Genomic DNA, 13,444 nt, shown 5'->3' with positions numbered 1-13,444 from the left:
TCCTCCCTATCTTATCTTACTAGTGGCTTTTAACCTTAGGTCCCTAGATGTTTTTGGATTTCATTTCTCAAAAGCCCTAGTCAGCAGTATTGAAGGATTATATATGTTGCAGTCAAAACATGTGTGTGCCTTCAGTTCGTCTGTCAGCTTATGGTGATTCCATTAATTTCACAAGGTTTGCTTACACAAGAAATACTCAGAAGTGGTTTTGCCAGTTCCTTCCTCTGAAATATAGCCTGCAGTACCTGATATTCACTGGCAATCTCTTAGGAGTTTATCACACAGCCCAAAACTGCCATCCGGGTACAGCCTGGCTCCAATACCAGTCCCTGAACTTGCTTCAGTGGCCATTTTTCAAAGTCAGGAGCTTTAACTTGTGAATAACCAGGGTGATGGTTTTGGCGACAAAAGCCATGTGATAACACCAGGGGGCAGCGTCAAATCTGGCTTGAATTTGGGAGCGGCAAGAAGCTTTAATTTTTTGTGTGATAAACTCCTTTTCCAAGTACTAACCAGGGTTGGCCCTCCTTAGCTTCCAAGATCTGATGAGATTTGATACCTTTAGGAAGGCAACAAGTTGAGAGTCAGTAATTTAACTATACTAGAGAAAGCCTGAATCAGAATCATAGAATATGGAACCATAGAGTTGGAAGAGACCCCAAGAGCCACCCAGTCCAATCCCCTGTCATGCAAAAATACACCATCAAAGCTCCTCTGACTGGTGGGCATCCAGCCTCTGTTTAGAAACCTCCAGAGAATAAGACTACACAACACTTCAAGGAAGTGTGTTCCACTGTTGAACAGCTCTTACTGTCAGGAGGTTCTTCTTAATGTTTAGGTGGAATCTCTTTTCCACCTAGAAAAATGGCTGCAGAAATGTAAGATATAAACATTTTAACAATGTTAGTTCCAATATCTGAGTGGTTATCTTTTGAGGTAAAATGAGACGGTTCTTTAAAAAAATAATGTGCTGTTGATCAACCTTGTGCATCTGGTGTTTTTCTTTCAGATTCTTGGACCTGCCCTTGAGGAAGTGCAGTGGTGCCTGTGGAGTGCCAAAGTGACCCACTTCCTGATTAATTTGGATTCCACACTGAGCCTAGCAAGTACACATGAACTGATGCAATCAATGCACAGCAGGCTGAATAATACAGGTCGGTGACAGAGATAAACAGAGAAATCTTGACATGGTGTTGCCAGAGATGAACTGGGCATCATGACCTGCTTCCTCTTTTAAGGATGAGGTTCCAAACCTCAGTGGCTACCAATAGCCCACTGTCCATTGCAGCAGACAATTATGGATTCATCTGCTGCCATCTCTGCAGTTACCTCAGTTGCATATGTATCAAGTACTCACAGTCTCTCAAGAAGGTCAGAATCAGAAACAAGAGCCCTCTTTCAAAGAAGCATTCAAAGTCTCCACCACACAATTGGCCAGTCCTCCTTTGGCAGCTTTATTTAGCCAGGAAAGACATGGGTCCAACAGGTAGGGTTGTAAAGAATATTCTCCAGAATTCGAAAATTAGTAGAAATATGTCTAATTCGAAAATTTCGAAAGCATTTTATAGAGAAGAAATTCTGATCACTTCTCGATCATGAGTAAGAATTTTGATTTTTAATCATTTCCAAATGAAGAGAAGAGAAGAAACTTTCAGCTGACAAATTCGACCTACAGGATTTGGGTATTTTGCGTAAGAAAAGCTACCATTCATCCTGGGTTTTACCAGAGGCTATTTCCTTTGTTAGGGTGATTCCCCCCCCCCTTTTGCTCACAGCTTTACTTTGAAAAACAAAAGAGAACAAAAGGGGAGGCATTTTGTGTGTTGGTGGTAGATAAGACATTCTGCCCTTTATGCCATGCTCTTTTTGGATGCATCACACACTCTTATTCATGGATATTTTGAACTCTCCTTGCCAAATATATATATATATATATATATATATATATATATATATATATATAATGCAAAATAAAAGTAGGTTTGCCTTAGCATCACCTTGAGAGAGCTGGAGAGAGGTTTGTCATGCCCTGCCTCTGAGGCTGAGAGAATGTGCACTCTCCTTGCCTATTATTATTATTATTATTATTATTATTATTATTGCATGACCTTAGCATCACCATGGGAGAAGTGCAGAGTTGGTCATGCCCTGGCTCTGAGGCTGAGAGAGTGTGACCCTCACAAAAGAGAAAAAGGGGCAGGGTGGGGTGCAATGGCAGGAATTCTGCCATGATGGATAAAACCTAGCATTCGAAGGGATTCCAAGAGGTCATCCAACCCCCCCTCTTCTACCATGAAGGAATACCTAGGAGTTGGAGTTGAAGCTGAGAGCATGTGACTTGCCCAAGGTCAGCCAGTGAATTTCTATGGTGAACTGGGAGGCTAGAGTCCTGATCCCAGCTCAGCCATATAAATCCACAGGGTGACATTGGATAAATCACACTCTCTCATTCACGGATATTCTGCACTCTCCTTGCTAATTATTGTTGTTGTTGTTGTTGTTGTTGTTGTTGTATGACCTTAGCATCACCATGGGAGAGGTGCAGTGTTGGAGTTGAAGCTGAGAGCAAGTGATTTGCCCAAGGTCAGTCAGTGAATTTCTATGGTGAACTGGGAGAATGAAGATCTACTGAATTTTTCCCTTCCCCACTGCCATTCCCTTCTCCTTTTGTCTCTTGTCTCTTTAGATTGGAAGCCTGAGGGCAGGGAAATGTGCCAAACCTCCTTTTGACATGGCAATTGAGTTTGAAATGCAAAGTAATTAGCGTAATTATTCTACTTGTCTTTTATTGTCATTTGAGAAATCTGTGAAAAATATTTCGCTAGCTGCTGGAAGGGAGAGAAGAAATCACCTTTTGAAAGGGGGTTTTGTGGAACGAATATTTTTTAAAGAAATTCTCTTAAAGTTCTCAATGAACGAGAAGAAAAACATGGGTTTCTCCAATCACTACGAGAGAAGTGGCTGTCCTCACCTCTCCAAACAACTTGTCCACATCATCATGTTGAAGAACCAACATTCTTCCATCAAAATGGGCTATCTCAGTTACTTTCTTCTATGTGGAACCCAGATGGTCAACCATAAAGGGGAACAGCCATGAGATATATCACTCCTATTATTGCAGGGTTGTTCAGATTGTTGTTTGTAGATTATTTGATTGATGTTACTTCTACTGCAACATTTATTTTATCTTCAGGGCTTTTCTTTAATTGCTTAAAATGTTTCTATAGTTCCCATATTGTTCTATTGTTCCTAAATCCTGAACATAAATAGTTTAAAAAGGAAAAATACAAATGGTTTTCCTTTTATTCTGAGCACCCTACCTTTGCCTACCCTTTATTGTTTTCAGTCACAGCCACAGAGTTTCACTCTGCACTCATTCTCAACTCCCTTACTGTTTCTTTTCTTTTTGGTCTGGCAGTATCTCATTCCCAGCAGCCTAATGTAGGGGTATGTGCTTTATTTTGTTTAATTTCCCATTATTCCTGAGAGGACTCAACTACAGTAACACTCTTAATCTTTTTTCAGGATTTCAAAGATTATTTTTATTAGACTTCTGATTGATCATTACAACGGTAGTTCAGGAATATCCAATACTTGCAGGATGAGTGCAGGGGCTTTATCACATTTTTAGGTTCACGAGGGACATGAAACCCACTCTGTGTGTCCTGAGCTTGTTGCCAATCTTGTTTATTATGGGTAATAATCATTGTACCCTTTAGATCCAAACAATACATGTTTTCACTCAGGTATTGAGAGCAATGAAAGCTGATGTTGGCCATTAATTTCTATATCTATAGCATCATCCCAACAGTTTGAATGTTACCATCTGTAGTTATACTGCTTCCATTTTCTAGTCAGTTTCTTGAACAACTGGCATTTAAACACCAGTTGTTTCATGGGGGTGATGCATACAGTGATTCAGCTGCTTTGCTTTTGGCTGGAAAATTTATGCTTGAGGAGGAGATCAACTCCTTGCTCTTCCTTTCATCCTTCTCAGCACTGAATTATCACAGCAAAGCACATTGTTGTTTTGCTTCAGCTGTCATCCCACTCAGTGCAAAGGGAGTTTCCCTTTCCTTTTCTTAAAGCTGCATCTTCCTTCCTTCCTTCCTTCCTCTCTCTCTCTCTCTCTCTCTCTTTCTTTTTGGCTACAGCCACCACCCAGCAGTTCAAGAAACATATCAAGAAAATGTGGAGATATTGCCGCTGCACAGTTGCTGGAGACATTTCTATGCCTGCTGTTTCCTAAGACCTCTTCTTACTTGCCTTTATTATCTCCTAGGGGAAGCTAAGAAACAATAAAGTGATTATATTTCTGTGTTCCCCAAAGAACATTTAGGACTGATACAAAGAACCAATACATTTAGCTTGAGAGCCTGAAAGTTTCCACAAGAGTGCTACCGAGCAGTTTGAAGCTGAAGGCTTTTTTTTCTTTTTGGAGGTTTTCCCCTGCAGTCATTGGTGACCACCGACTCTGCAAAGAAAAATGAGCATTCAGTAACATCACTTCCCTGGTTGCAGCATGTTCAGTTGGCTGGGTCATGATGAAAGGCGAAGAAAAGACCCTGAAGTATTCCAGACTGTTAGTGAGGGTCTTAAGAAACTCTATCGAACCAAGCTTCTCCCTTTGGAAGAACACTACAAATTCCATGAATTTCATTCACCTGCCTTGGAAAATGCAGATTTTGACAACAAGCCTATGGTCCTACTTGTGGGGCAATACTCTACTGGGAAGACCACCTTCATAAGGTAAAACCAGCTGACTGTTAAATTCCTTAGGGGAACAAATTATGATGGGACTGCTGTATTGGTAGAAGTGTGTGCATGTGTACATGGAATGTGTGCTCCTTTCAGGGCACAGTATCATCATGTTGCTCCTAATTTGTGTGCTTTTCTTCTAATTTATGTTTAGGATAGAATATTTGGTTATTACTATTCAGCATCTGGAAGGCTGGTCTTACCATTACCTAGAGGGAAGCAGCCATCTCTGGTGGCAAATTCTTGGTAATATGCTTTCTTGTCACCTGATCTCTTATTTTGGAGGACAGACCTCTATGTTCTAGTCAATCTGCCCTCCCTTCCTAAACTAGTTTACTGTTCTCAAATGCAATAGAATGCTTTCCCACTAATAGTGTTGGAATAAGATGCAGCTGCCAATCCATTTTGTTTCTGGAGGTAGAATCTAATGATGAATCTTATCTTTTCCTCAGGTACCACAATTACAACATCTTACAAGTAGTTGTTTAGCAAAATTATTTATTCACCTTTCAGCTTTCAGACATGCTTCTTCAATTCCATTCTGATACACTATGGCGCGTTACAGACTGCCGAAAAGCGGCGGCCTGCACCCGCCCCTTTCCCCGCCGGATCGGGGCCTCAGTGGCCAAAGCGGCAGCCGCTGAGGCCCCAATCCACCGCTTTCCAGGCTGCAGGGAAGCGGCAAAAGGCCCCTTCCCCACAGCCTGGAAAGGGGTGTCCTTGGGGCTTCAAGCCCCAAGGACACCCCGTGGTGGTGAGGAGGAGGAGAAAGGGGCCACTTGGCCCCTTTTTCCTCTGCATCACTGGGTGCAGCCGTCTGAAGGCTGCGCCTAGTGACGCAAACGGCAAAAGGAGCTCCGTTTCGGAGCTCCTTTTGCGGCCGGGGAAGGGGCGTACTATGCGCCCTGGCACGGCGTGACGACATCTCGTCTGCACCACCCCGTATAGAGGCAGCACGGTTGTGATGTCGAAATGGCGGTGGCCGTGTGGAACGTCCGCCACCATTTTGTGTGCGCTCCGCACATGCTAGGGTTGGGGGCATCCGGAAAGGACGCCCCTTTCTAACCCTAGCATGCACGGAGCGTGCACTTTAAGGCCCGTCTGTAATGGGTCAATATAAAGCTAGTGAGGCAGAAAGGGCTTTAATTTATCCATGATAGGATAAGAAGTTACGCTTGGCATCTCTGTTGGAAAATAAGTCATGGTAGTTCTATTTCTGGAGGAAACATACATTTGTGTCTGTAATCTTTGCACTGTGGACAATCATGGGCAAAATCATGTGAGATCACTCCTGCTCATTCATTTACAAAGTTAATGTCTGGCAGTCTTATGTTCATACAGTATAACTTTTGAGCAGTTTCTGGAATACTTAGTGCACAGATGCTAAGAAAATAGGTAGATGGTATGCTTAGTTGAAATTTTCATAGCTGAGAGATACTTTGGGGGAAAAACAAGGGGAACGTTGTTTCAGGTGACTGAATCTTGGTGCTTAGACAATCTTAATGGAGTCCAGAGATATTAAATATATTCTTGCACATATTCTGTGGATATAATTAAAGTAATATGCTCACCAATTATTCAAATTCCTTTTCCTCGGTTGTTTCCTTGATTCTTTTTTATTCCCCTATATGTGTATTAGAGGGAACAAAAGGCAACAGATCCCATCTGATCTTGGAAGCTAAGCAGGGTCAGTCCTGGTTAGTATTTGGATGGGAGACCATCAAAGAATACCAGGTGCTATAGGCTATATTTCAAAGGAAGGAACTGGCAAAACCACCTGTAAGTACTCCTTGCCTAATAAACCCTTAATAAACAGAATGAGGCAGCTGGAGAAGAGTCCCCTGACCATTCCTGGAACTCTTAACTTTTTCCTCTCTTGGAAAACACCCTTTTATGCACACCTAAAACAATCATGCTTTCTTCAGATTTACAGTAAAGCTGTCATTTTGGGAAGTAAGGTTAGCTGCCGTATACCTTTGCACTGAGTCAGAGAGCCCTGGTGCCAGCTGGGTATGTAGATATAGGTATTCAAGCTTCAAAGCCACCTCACATACAATAATACTTTTTTTTCTTCAAGCATAGGAGTCATAGAAAAGCACATATATTTCTTGAGACTTCAGTTAGTACCCTGGCATTGGCTTCTGTATATGGAATGGGAGGTGGCATCATTTTATCTTTTGCCTCAGGCTCTGCTAATTTCTCTGGCTCTGTTAACTTCTCTGGCTTCTTTGGCATGTGGCAGGAATGCAGAAGAATGCTTTTACACTGCATCCACTATGTGCTTGACCTCTACTTTCCTACATCACTTGTCCTACTGCAAATGCATCTCCATGAATACTGATCAATTTACACATGTAGCAGCATACAGAATAAATTGGTTAGATTAGATCCTTTGTTCATACCAGTGTCCCAGTTCTGGATAATTATTACATATCCATAAACATTTCACAGATGAAAACCAAGTTATGTGTGCCCAAGCAACAAGATAACATTGTGGTCAAGAAGGCAAAAGTTATTAGTGAGAAAGAACACAAGCTAGGAGAGGCTGTCACAGTTTGCTTTTGCCTCAGCCTCCTGGGAAGGGCAGGTTTTCATCCCACCCTCATCTCCCCTTCTGCTGAGTTAAGTGAGAGTAGCTATTTTTGCACTTTGAGCTCAGTTTGCAGCAATTGGACAAAGGGGGGGAAAGGAAGAAGAGAGAAAAACTGGTCTTGCTATTAAGCAGAATAAAGAATTCACCTCAGATGGCCAATGCTGGATAATGAGGAAGAGCAGCCCACTGTCTGTCCCCCTGTTTTTGGATATCAGAACTATGGCGGGATACACTGCCGCTTTGGGGCGGCCTGCACCCGCCCCTTTCCCCAATGGATTGGGGCCTCAGCGGCCACAGTGGCATCCCTGGAGGCCCTGATCCGCCGCTTTTCCAGGCCTTGGGGAAGCGGCAAAACGCCACTTCCAACGGCCTGGAAAGGGTTGTCCTTTGGGCTTCATGCCACAGGACACCCGACAGTGACGGGGAAAGATAGAAAGGGGCCACTCGGCCCCTTTCTCTTCTGTATTGTTGGTGCGGCTGTGTAAAGGCCGCGCCAGCAATATGCACGGTGAAAGGAGCTCCACTGAAAGGGTGTCACAAGCACCCTGTAGTGGCACCAGCATGTAACGTCAAAATGGTGGCGCTGCCATTTTGACATACAGAGTATGTGCTAGGGTTAGGGAGCGTCTGTAAAGGACGCTCCGAGGCAACCCTAGTACATACTCAGTACGTTCTAAAAGGCCCATCTGGACAGGGCCCATGTTTCAGAGAATTCTCCTTATATACTCCTAAACTAGTTTGCTGTCCTTAGGAAAGGTGGAGGATGCTGTCCCATCATCAGATTCAGTGGCAAGGCCAGCTGGCTTGTGTAGGTAGACTAGAGAGAGAGAGAGAGCCCCACTGTAATATTCACCTCAGGCAATAAAATACAGTATTTCCAGCTCATTTCAGTGACCTTGGGCAATCCAGGCCTTCCTACTTCCCCTGGTGTTGATGAAACTGAATGTTTATTTCAGAAAACCAAGGACCAAAATTAGCAAACTGTTCAATAGATTGCTTTTTTTTAAAACAGAGGCTGTTGTTTTTTTAAATAGTTACTGGCAAAGTTCCAGTTAGTACATTTTTCAGCATGGACTTGAAGATGGGGAAAGTGTCTAAAATTATCTGGTGAAGAAAGATCGGAAAGAAGAGCAAGAAATGAAACATATTACAGAATTCCAGTTGATAAATAAAACCAAATATTTGTATAACTTTGACAAAAAAACAACTCAGATTTATATTAAAATAATTATATATCTGTATGGAATACCGTAAAACCTGATTTATGGAACCGAGAGGAAACTAAAAGAATTTAAACAGCACTATGTTAGAAATGCCTTATTGAACATTTGGAACAAATATAGGAAGCAACTTCATAGAAAATTGCCCAGATGGACGTCCCCCCACAAGAGGCTTTCCTTAAAAATGATAAACAGTATGCACGTATTTGGTTAAGATATAATGATATTTTTTTTAAATCAGGAAAATTTAAGGTGTTGAAAGAAAAAGTAAAGATGTTCGGAGAGAATCAGGAAATGTATTGGTTTAAATAATATCAAGTAAAAGAGGATTGGAAAAGGGATACATCCAAAGTAGGTATAGAAAGTAATGAAACAGAGTTTGATAAAATCATGAAGGGAACTAGAGTAAAATTAATCAAAAAAATTTATAAATTTCTGTTGAGTATAGAAATAATGGAGGAGATGGTTAAAACAAATATGATAAGATGGTCTCAGAATATAGGGAGAAAAATCCCTCTGGTCAGTTGGGAGAACGTTTGGAGAAGAAATCTTCATTTTACTATATGTAATAATTTAAAAGAAAATTATTATAAACTGTTCTTCCGTTGGTACATCACACCGACTAGACTAGCAAAAACTGGGAGACACGGAAATACAAATTGTTGGAAGTGCAATCAGAAGGGAGGTACCTTATATCATCTTTGGTAGCAATGTCATAAGGCAAAAAATTTCTGGAAAATGATTCATAAAAACATTACACTCACTCTTAAGAAGAACATTCTGTCGAATCCAGAGTTATTTTTGTTGAATATAACTATTACTGAAAATTTGGTTCAAGATGAACCGAGTGTTTTATTATACATGATCACAGCTGCCTGCTTGTTATATGTGAAATATTGGAAATCTTATATTATTCCAACTACGGACAACTGGAGCTTAAAGTTAAATAAACTAGCCTCAATGGATATGGTCTCTATGTTCAAAAACAACAGGACTTCACAACAATATAATGACAAATGGAAAGCAATATCAAGCTTATGGGAAAACAAGAATAATCAATAATATATCTTTTCTTGGTTCTCGTATTGGGAATGCCCAGATTTTGTATGTTTGTTAGCTTATCTGTATATATGTTTGTATGTAATAAAGAATTTTTTTAAAAAAAGAATGATGATGTGAGGAAAAATCCTCTTTCCTGTTCTGCATCTTAGCTGTCCTCCTTAAAATAAAGTGCCTGGTATGTTTTCAGATGTCCAACTTCATTGAATTATCCCAGCCTCCTCCAGCTTGATGCAGCTTCAGATGGAGTGCTGGTAGATAGTTCAACATGTATGGGTGTGTGTCTTCAACTCATTTCAGCAGGGAAAAATGTAGGATAATATACTTGGGTGATAAAAATGAAATGTACAGATATAGGGCTGGTGACACCTGGCTTGATGGCAGTACATGTGAAAGGGATTTAGGAGTTTTAGTAAATTGCGTGCTAAACATGAGTGAGCAATGTGATGAAGCAACTAAAGAGATTATCCTATTACCAAAACAAAAAAACAAAAAAACCCCAATGTATCTCTCCCATTTTACAGTTGAATATGGGATGTAGTCGGGTATTATCACAGGGAAAATGCCACCGATGCTGCCGCCCGACTGCATCCCGCAAAAAAACCATCTGCAAGCCACGCTCAGTTGGCTGATTTGCAAAGTCGGGAGCTTCTCAGCTTTGTAAATCAGCTGGCTGAGCGTGGCTTGCAGCTGGATTTAGGTAGGATGCAGTCAGGTGGCAGCATCGGAGGCATTTTGTATGTGATAATACCCGACTGCATCCCGTAATCAAATCTAACCTGGGAGAGATAAGACAGGTTTATTTGGGGTGCAATAAACTCCTAAGAAAACCAATGCAATTCTAGGTAAGTTTTCTGCTGCTCCAGAGACTTTGCACACCTCTGGAAAAAGTGAATTAGAGATATGGGAGAATAATGGATGCATTGTTGATATTATTCTGTATGCACCATACCAACTAAACAGTTGTAATCACTATTGATTATATTCTCAGTCTTAGACCATTGTTTTAAGGTGCGCTTGAACACTTTTTCCCCCCGTCTCCAATTTCTCTGCCTAAAAGTTTGTAAAATCTGGTTTATCTTGAACTGTAGGAGTTAAATGAAACTGTCCTTTTCTAAATGATTAGACTTCTGGAAGATAGACAAGGCTACAGATGCATGGCCAGGAAAGATGGTTTCCTAGGGGCTTTGACACTGACAAGAAAGGAGGCCTGCTGTGTTTGAGGTCAATGAAGCAAGACTGAAGTATGGCTGTCCAGTTCTAGAGAAATCCAACTGAGCTTTGTTTGTGGATTTGGGAGAGAGCTTCTTTGTCAGCTGAGGGGTACTCCCTTAACTTTGCTGGCTTGTCCATGTCAGCTCTTCCTGTTGTGCATTCCTTTTCTCACCCACTGCCCCACCTGAGATCGAAAATGTACACACTAGCTGAAATCCAGTATGTGCTGTTTTTAATTTTATTTATTTAGTAGTTACATTTTCTTTCTTTTCGATCATCCCAATGAGCTCAAGGTGGCATACATGGCTCTACTCTTCCTCACTTTGTCCTCACAACAAACCCATAAAGTATGCAAGGCCAAGATAAAAGTGGCCCAAAATCATCAACTGAGTTGCACTTTAAGGAGGATTTTAGTTGACTCTAACACAGTTATTACTTTATTATATATTGTTTGCATGGGGTAGAGAAGGCAGAAAGTGAGTATCATTCAAGGACAAATCCATCCAGAGTTAATGGCAATAGTCTAAGCAGGACGTGGCTAAGCAGCTTGTGATTCACTTGACTAGCCTGAGTGTAAGAGTGCTCTGGCATTTTTGTTGTTCAAAGCAACACAGAGAAGACTGTCTCCTTCCCAGCGTGGGACTTTCCAACTAGTAGTGAATGTATCATGCTTCAGCAATGTGTTTCTAAAACAGTAGTCCCCTGCTCACAACTTCATTCTATCTTCTTTCCTTTCTCTTTTCTCATCTCTCCCCCTCCCCAGGTTTAAGGAAATCCCTGTTATTTTGAGACATAAGAACCAGTTTGCTCAAATATGAGAAGTGTCATAAGTTCAAAAACATCTGCAATATCATTTCTCCATACAGACCTGACCAATTTGCTCAGATGTGCTTGAGGGGACAATGGTACTGTTATATCTGAGCAAACTGCTGTAGATCATCTTTGTTGTGTCTAAGCAGTACTTCATGTAACATCAAATGTTTCTCAGTCTACAGTGACAACATTTAGCCTTGTGGGAGTTCTTGAAAAGCAAATAGCCAACATGAGGAGAACTAAGATAAATTGCAGTGGTAGGGGTCTACCTTTTAAACATACCCCTTGTAGTTTAACCCTGGGAGGGATGTGTCTCTCCCTAGACCAGCCTCTCAGGTCTACTGTGATCTTGAGATGGAACATAGTTATCTGTGGTATTTACAAGGAGAGGACATCAGATATGAAGAGCACCAATGTTGAATGGGGTCACTGGAGAACCAGAGCATTGATTTCCCCCATACTATGGTCCTGATTTGCCTCAGTCTCACCTCACTCAGTCACCTATCTGCTATTGGGTTGTTTTTGTTTTTAATTTTAAAAAACCTGTGGGTTTGTAGGTTTTTTTGTTTGTTTTTTCAAATGGCAAAATTCAAGCCACACCTAGTTTGGCTTGCATCCAGGTAGGTTAGCTTGATTGTAGGATGATACACCCTGTAAGAGCCCTTCCCCCGACCACCATCTTGAGGGGGAGAGACGAGGCCTGGCCTGGAAAGACTCAGAGCCCTCCCCCCGACCACCATCTTGGAGGGGGAGAGACGAGGCCTGGCGGAAAGACTCAGAGCCCCCCCCCGACCACCATCTTGAGGGGGAGAGATGAGGCCTGGCCTGGAAAGACTCAGAGCCCTCCCGCACACCACCATCTTGAGGGGGAGAAGATGGCCTGGCCTGGAAAGACTCAGAGCCCTCCCCCCGACCACCATCTTGAGGGGAGAGACGAGGCCTGGCCTGGAAAGACTCGAGCCCTCCCCCCACCACCATCTTGAGGGGGAGAGACGAGGCCTGCCGGAAAGACTCAGAGCCCTCCCCCCGACCACCATCTTGAGGGGGAGAGACGAAGCCTGGCTGGAAAGACTCAGAGCCCTCCCCCACCACCATCTTGAGGGGAGAGACGAAGCCTGGCTGGAAAGACTCAGAGCCCTCCCCCCGACCACCATCTTGAGGGGGAGAGACGAAGCCTGGCCTGGAAAGACTAGAGCCCTCCCCCGACCACCATCTTGAGGGGGAAGACGAGGCCTGGCCTGGAAAGACTAAGAGCCCTCCCCCCGACCACCATCTTGAGGGGAGAGACGAGGCCTGGTCTGGAAAGACTCAGGAGCCCTCCCCCCGACCACCATCTTGAGGGGGAGAGACGAGGCCTGGCCTGGAAAGACTAGAGCCCTCCCCCCGACCACCATCTTGAGGGGAGAGACGAGGCCTGGTCTGGAAAGACTCAGAGCCCTCCCCCGACCACCATCTTGAGGGGGAGAGACGAGGCCTGGCCTGGAAAGACTAAGAGCCCTCCCCCCGACCACCATCTTGAGGGGGAGAGACGAGGCCTGGCTGGAAAGACTGAGCCCTCCCCCTGACCACCATCTTTGAAGGGGGAGAGACGAGGCCTGGCCTGGAAAGACTAAGAGCCCTCCTCCTGACCACCATCTTGAGGGGGATAGAGGCCTTGCAATTTTTTGTATTGTATTGCAATTTTTACTGTATACCGCTATGATCATTGCGGAATAGTGGTCTATAAATAAAACTTATTATTATTATTATTATTATTATTATTATTATTATTATTATTATTATTATT

At 42.7% G+C, this 13,444-nt stretch overlaps 1 protein-coding gene across 1 annotated transcript in view; it reads left to right on the top strand.

Moving 5' to 3' along the window:
* Positions 1-4,201: 4,201 nt before the first annotated feature.
* EHD3 (EH domain containing 3) overlaps positions 4,202-13,444 on the top strand; it is a 41,388-nt gene continuing 32,145 nt past the window's right edge. Inside the window, exon 1 of the mRNA XM_042465728.1 lies at positions 4,202-4,749. Coding sequence (XP_042321662.1) covers positions 4,523-4,749 — 227 coding nt within the window. The 5' untranslated portion in view covers positions 4,202-4,522. The remainder of the gene's footprint in view (positions 4,750-13,444) is intronic.

This window comes from Sceloporus undulatus, chromosome 1, assembly GCF_019175285.1.
Source record: "Sceloporus undulatus isolate JIND9_A2432 ecotype Alabama chromosome 1, SceUnd_v1.1, whole genome shotgun sequence".
NCBI lineage: Eukaryota > Metazoa > Chordata > Lepidosauria > Squamata > Phrynosomatidae > Sceloporus > Sceloporus undulatus.
Note: the sequence above shows the minus strand (reverse complement) of the source record. Positions and strands in the feature narration are given on the sequence as shown.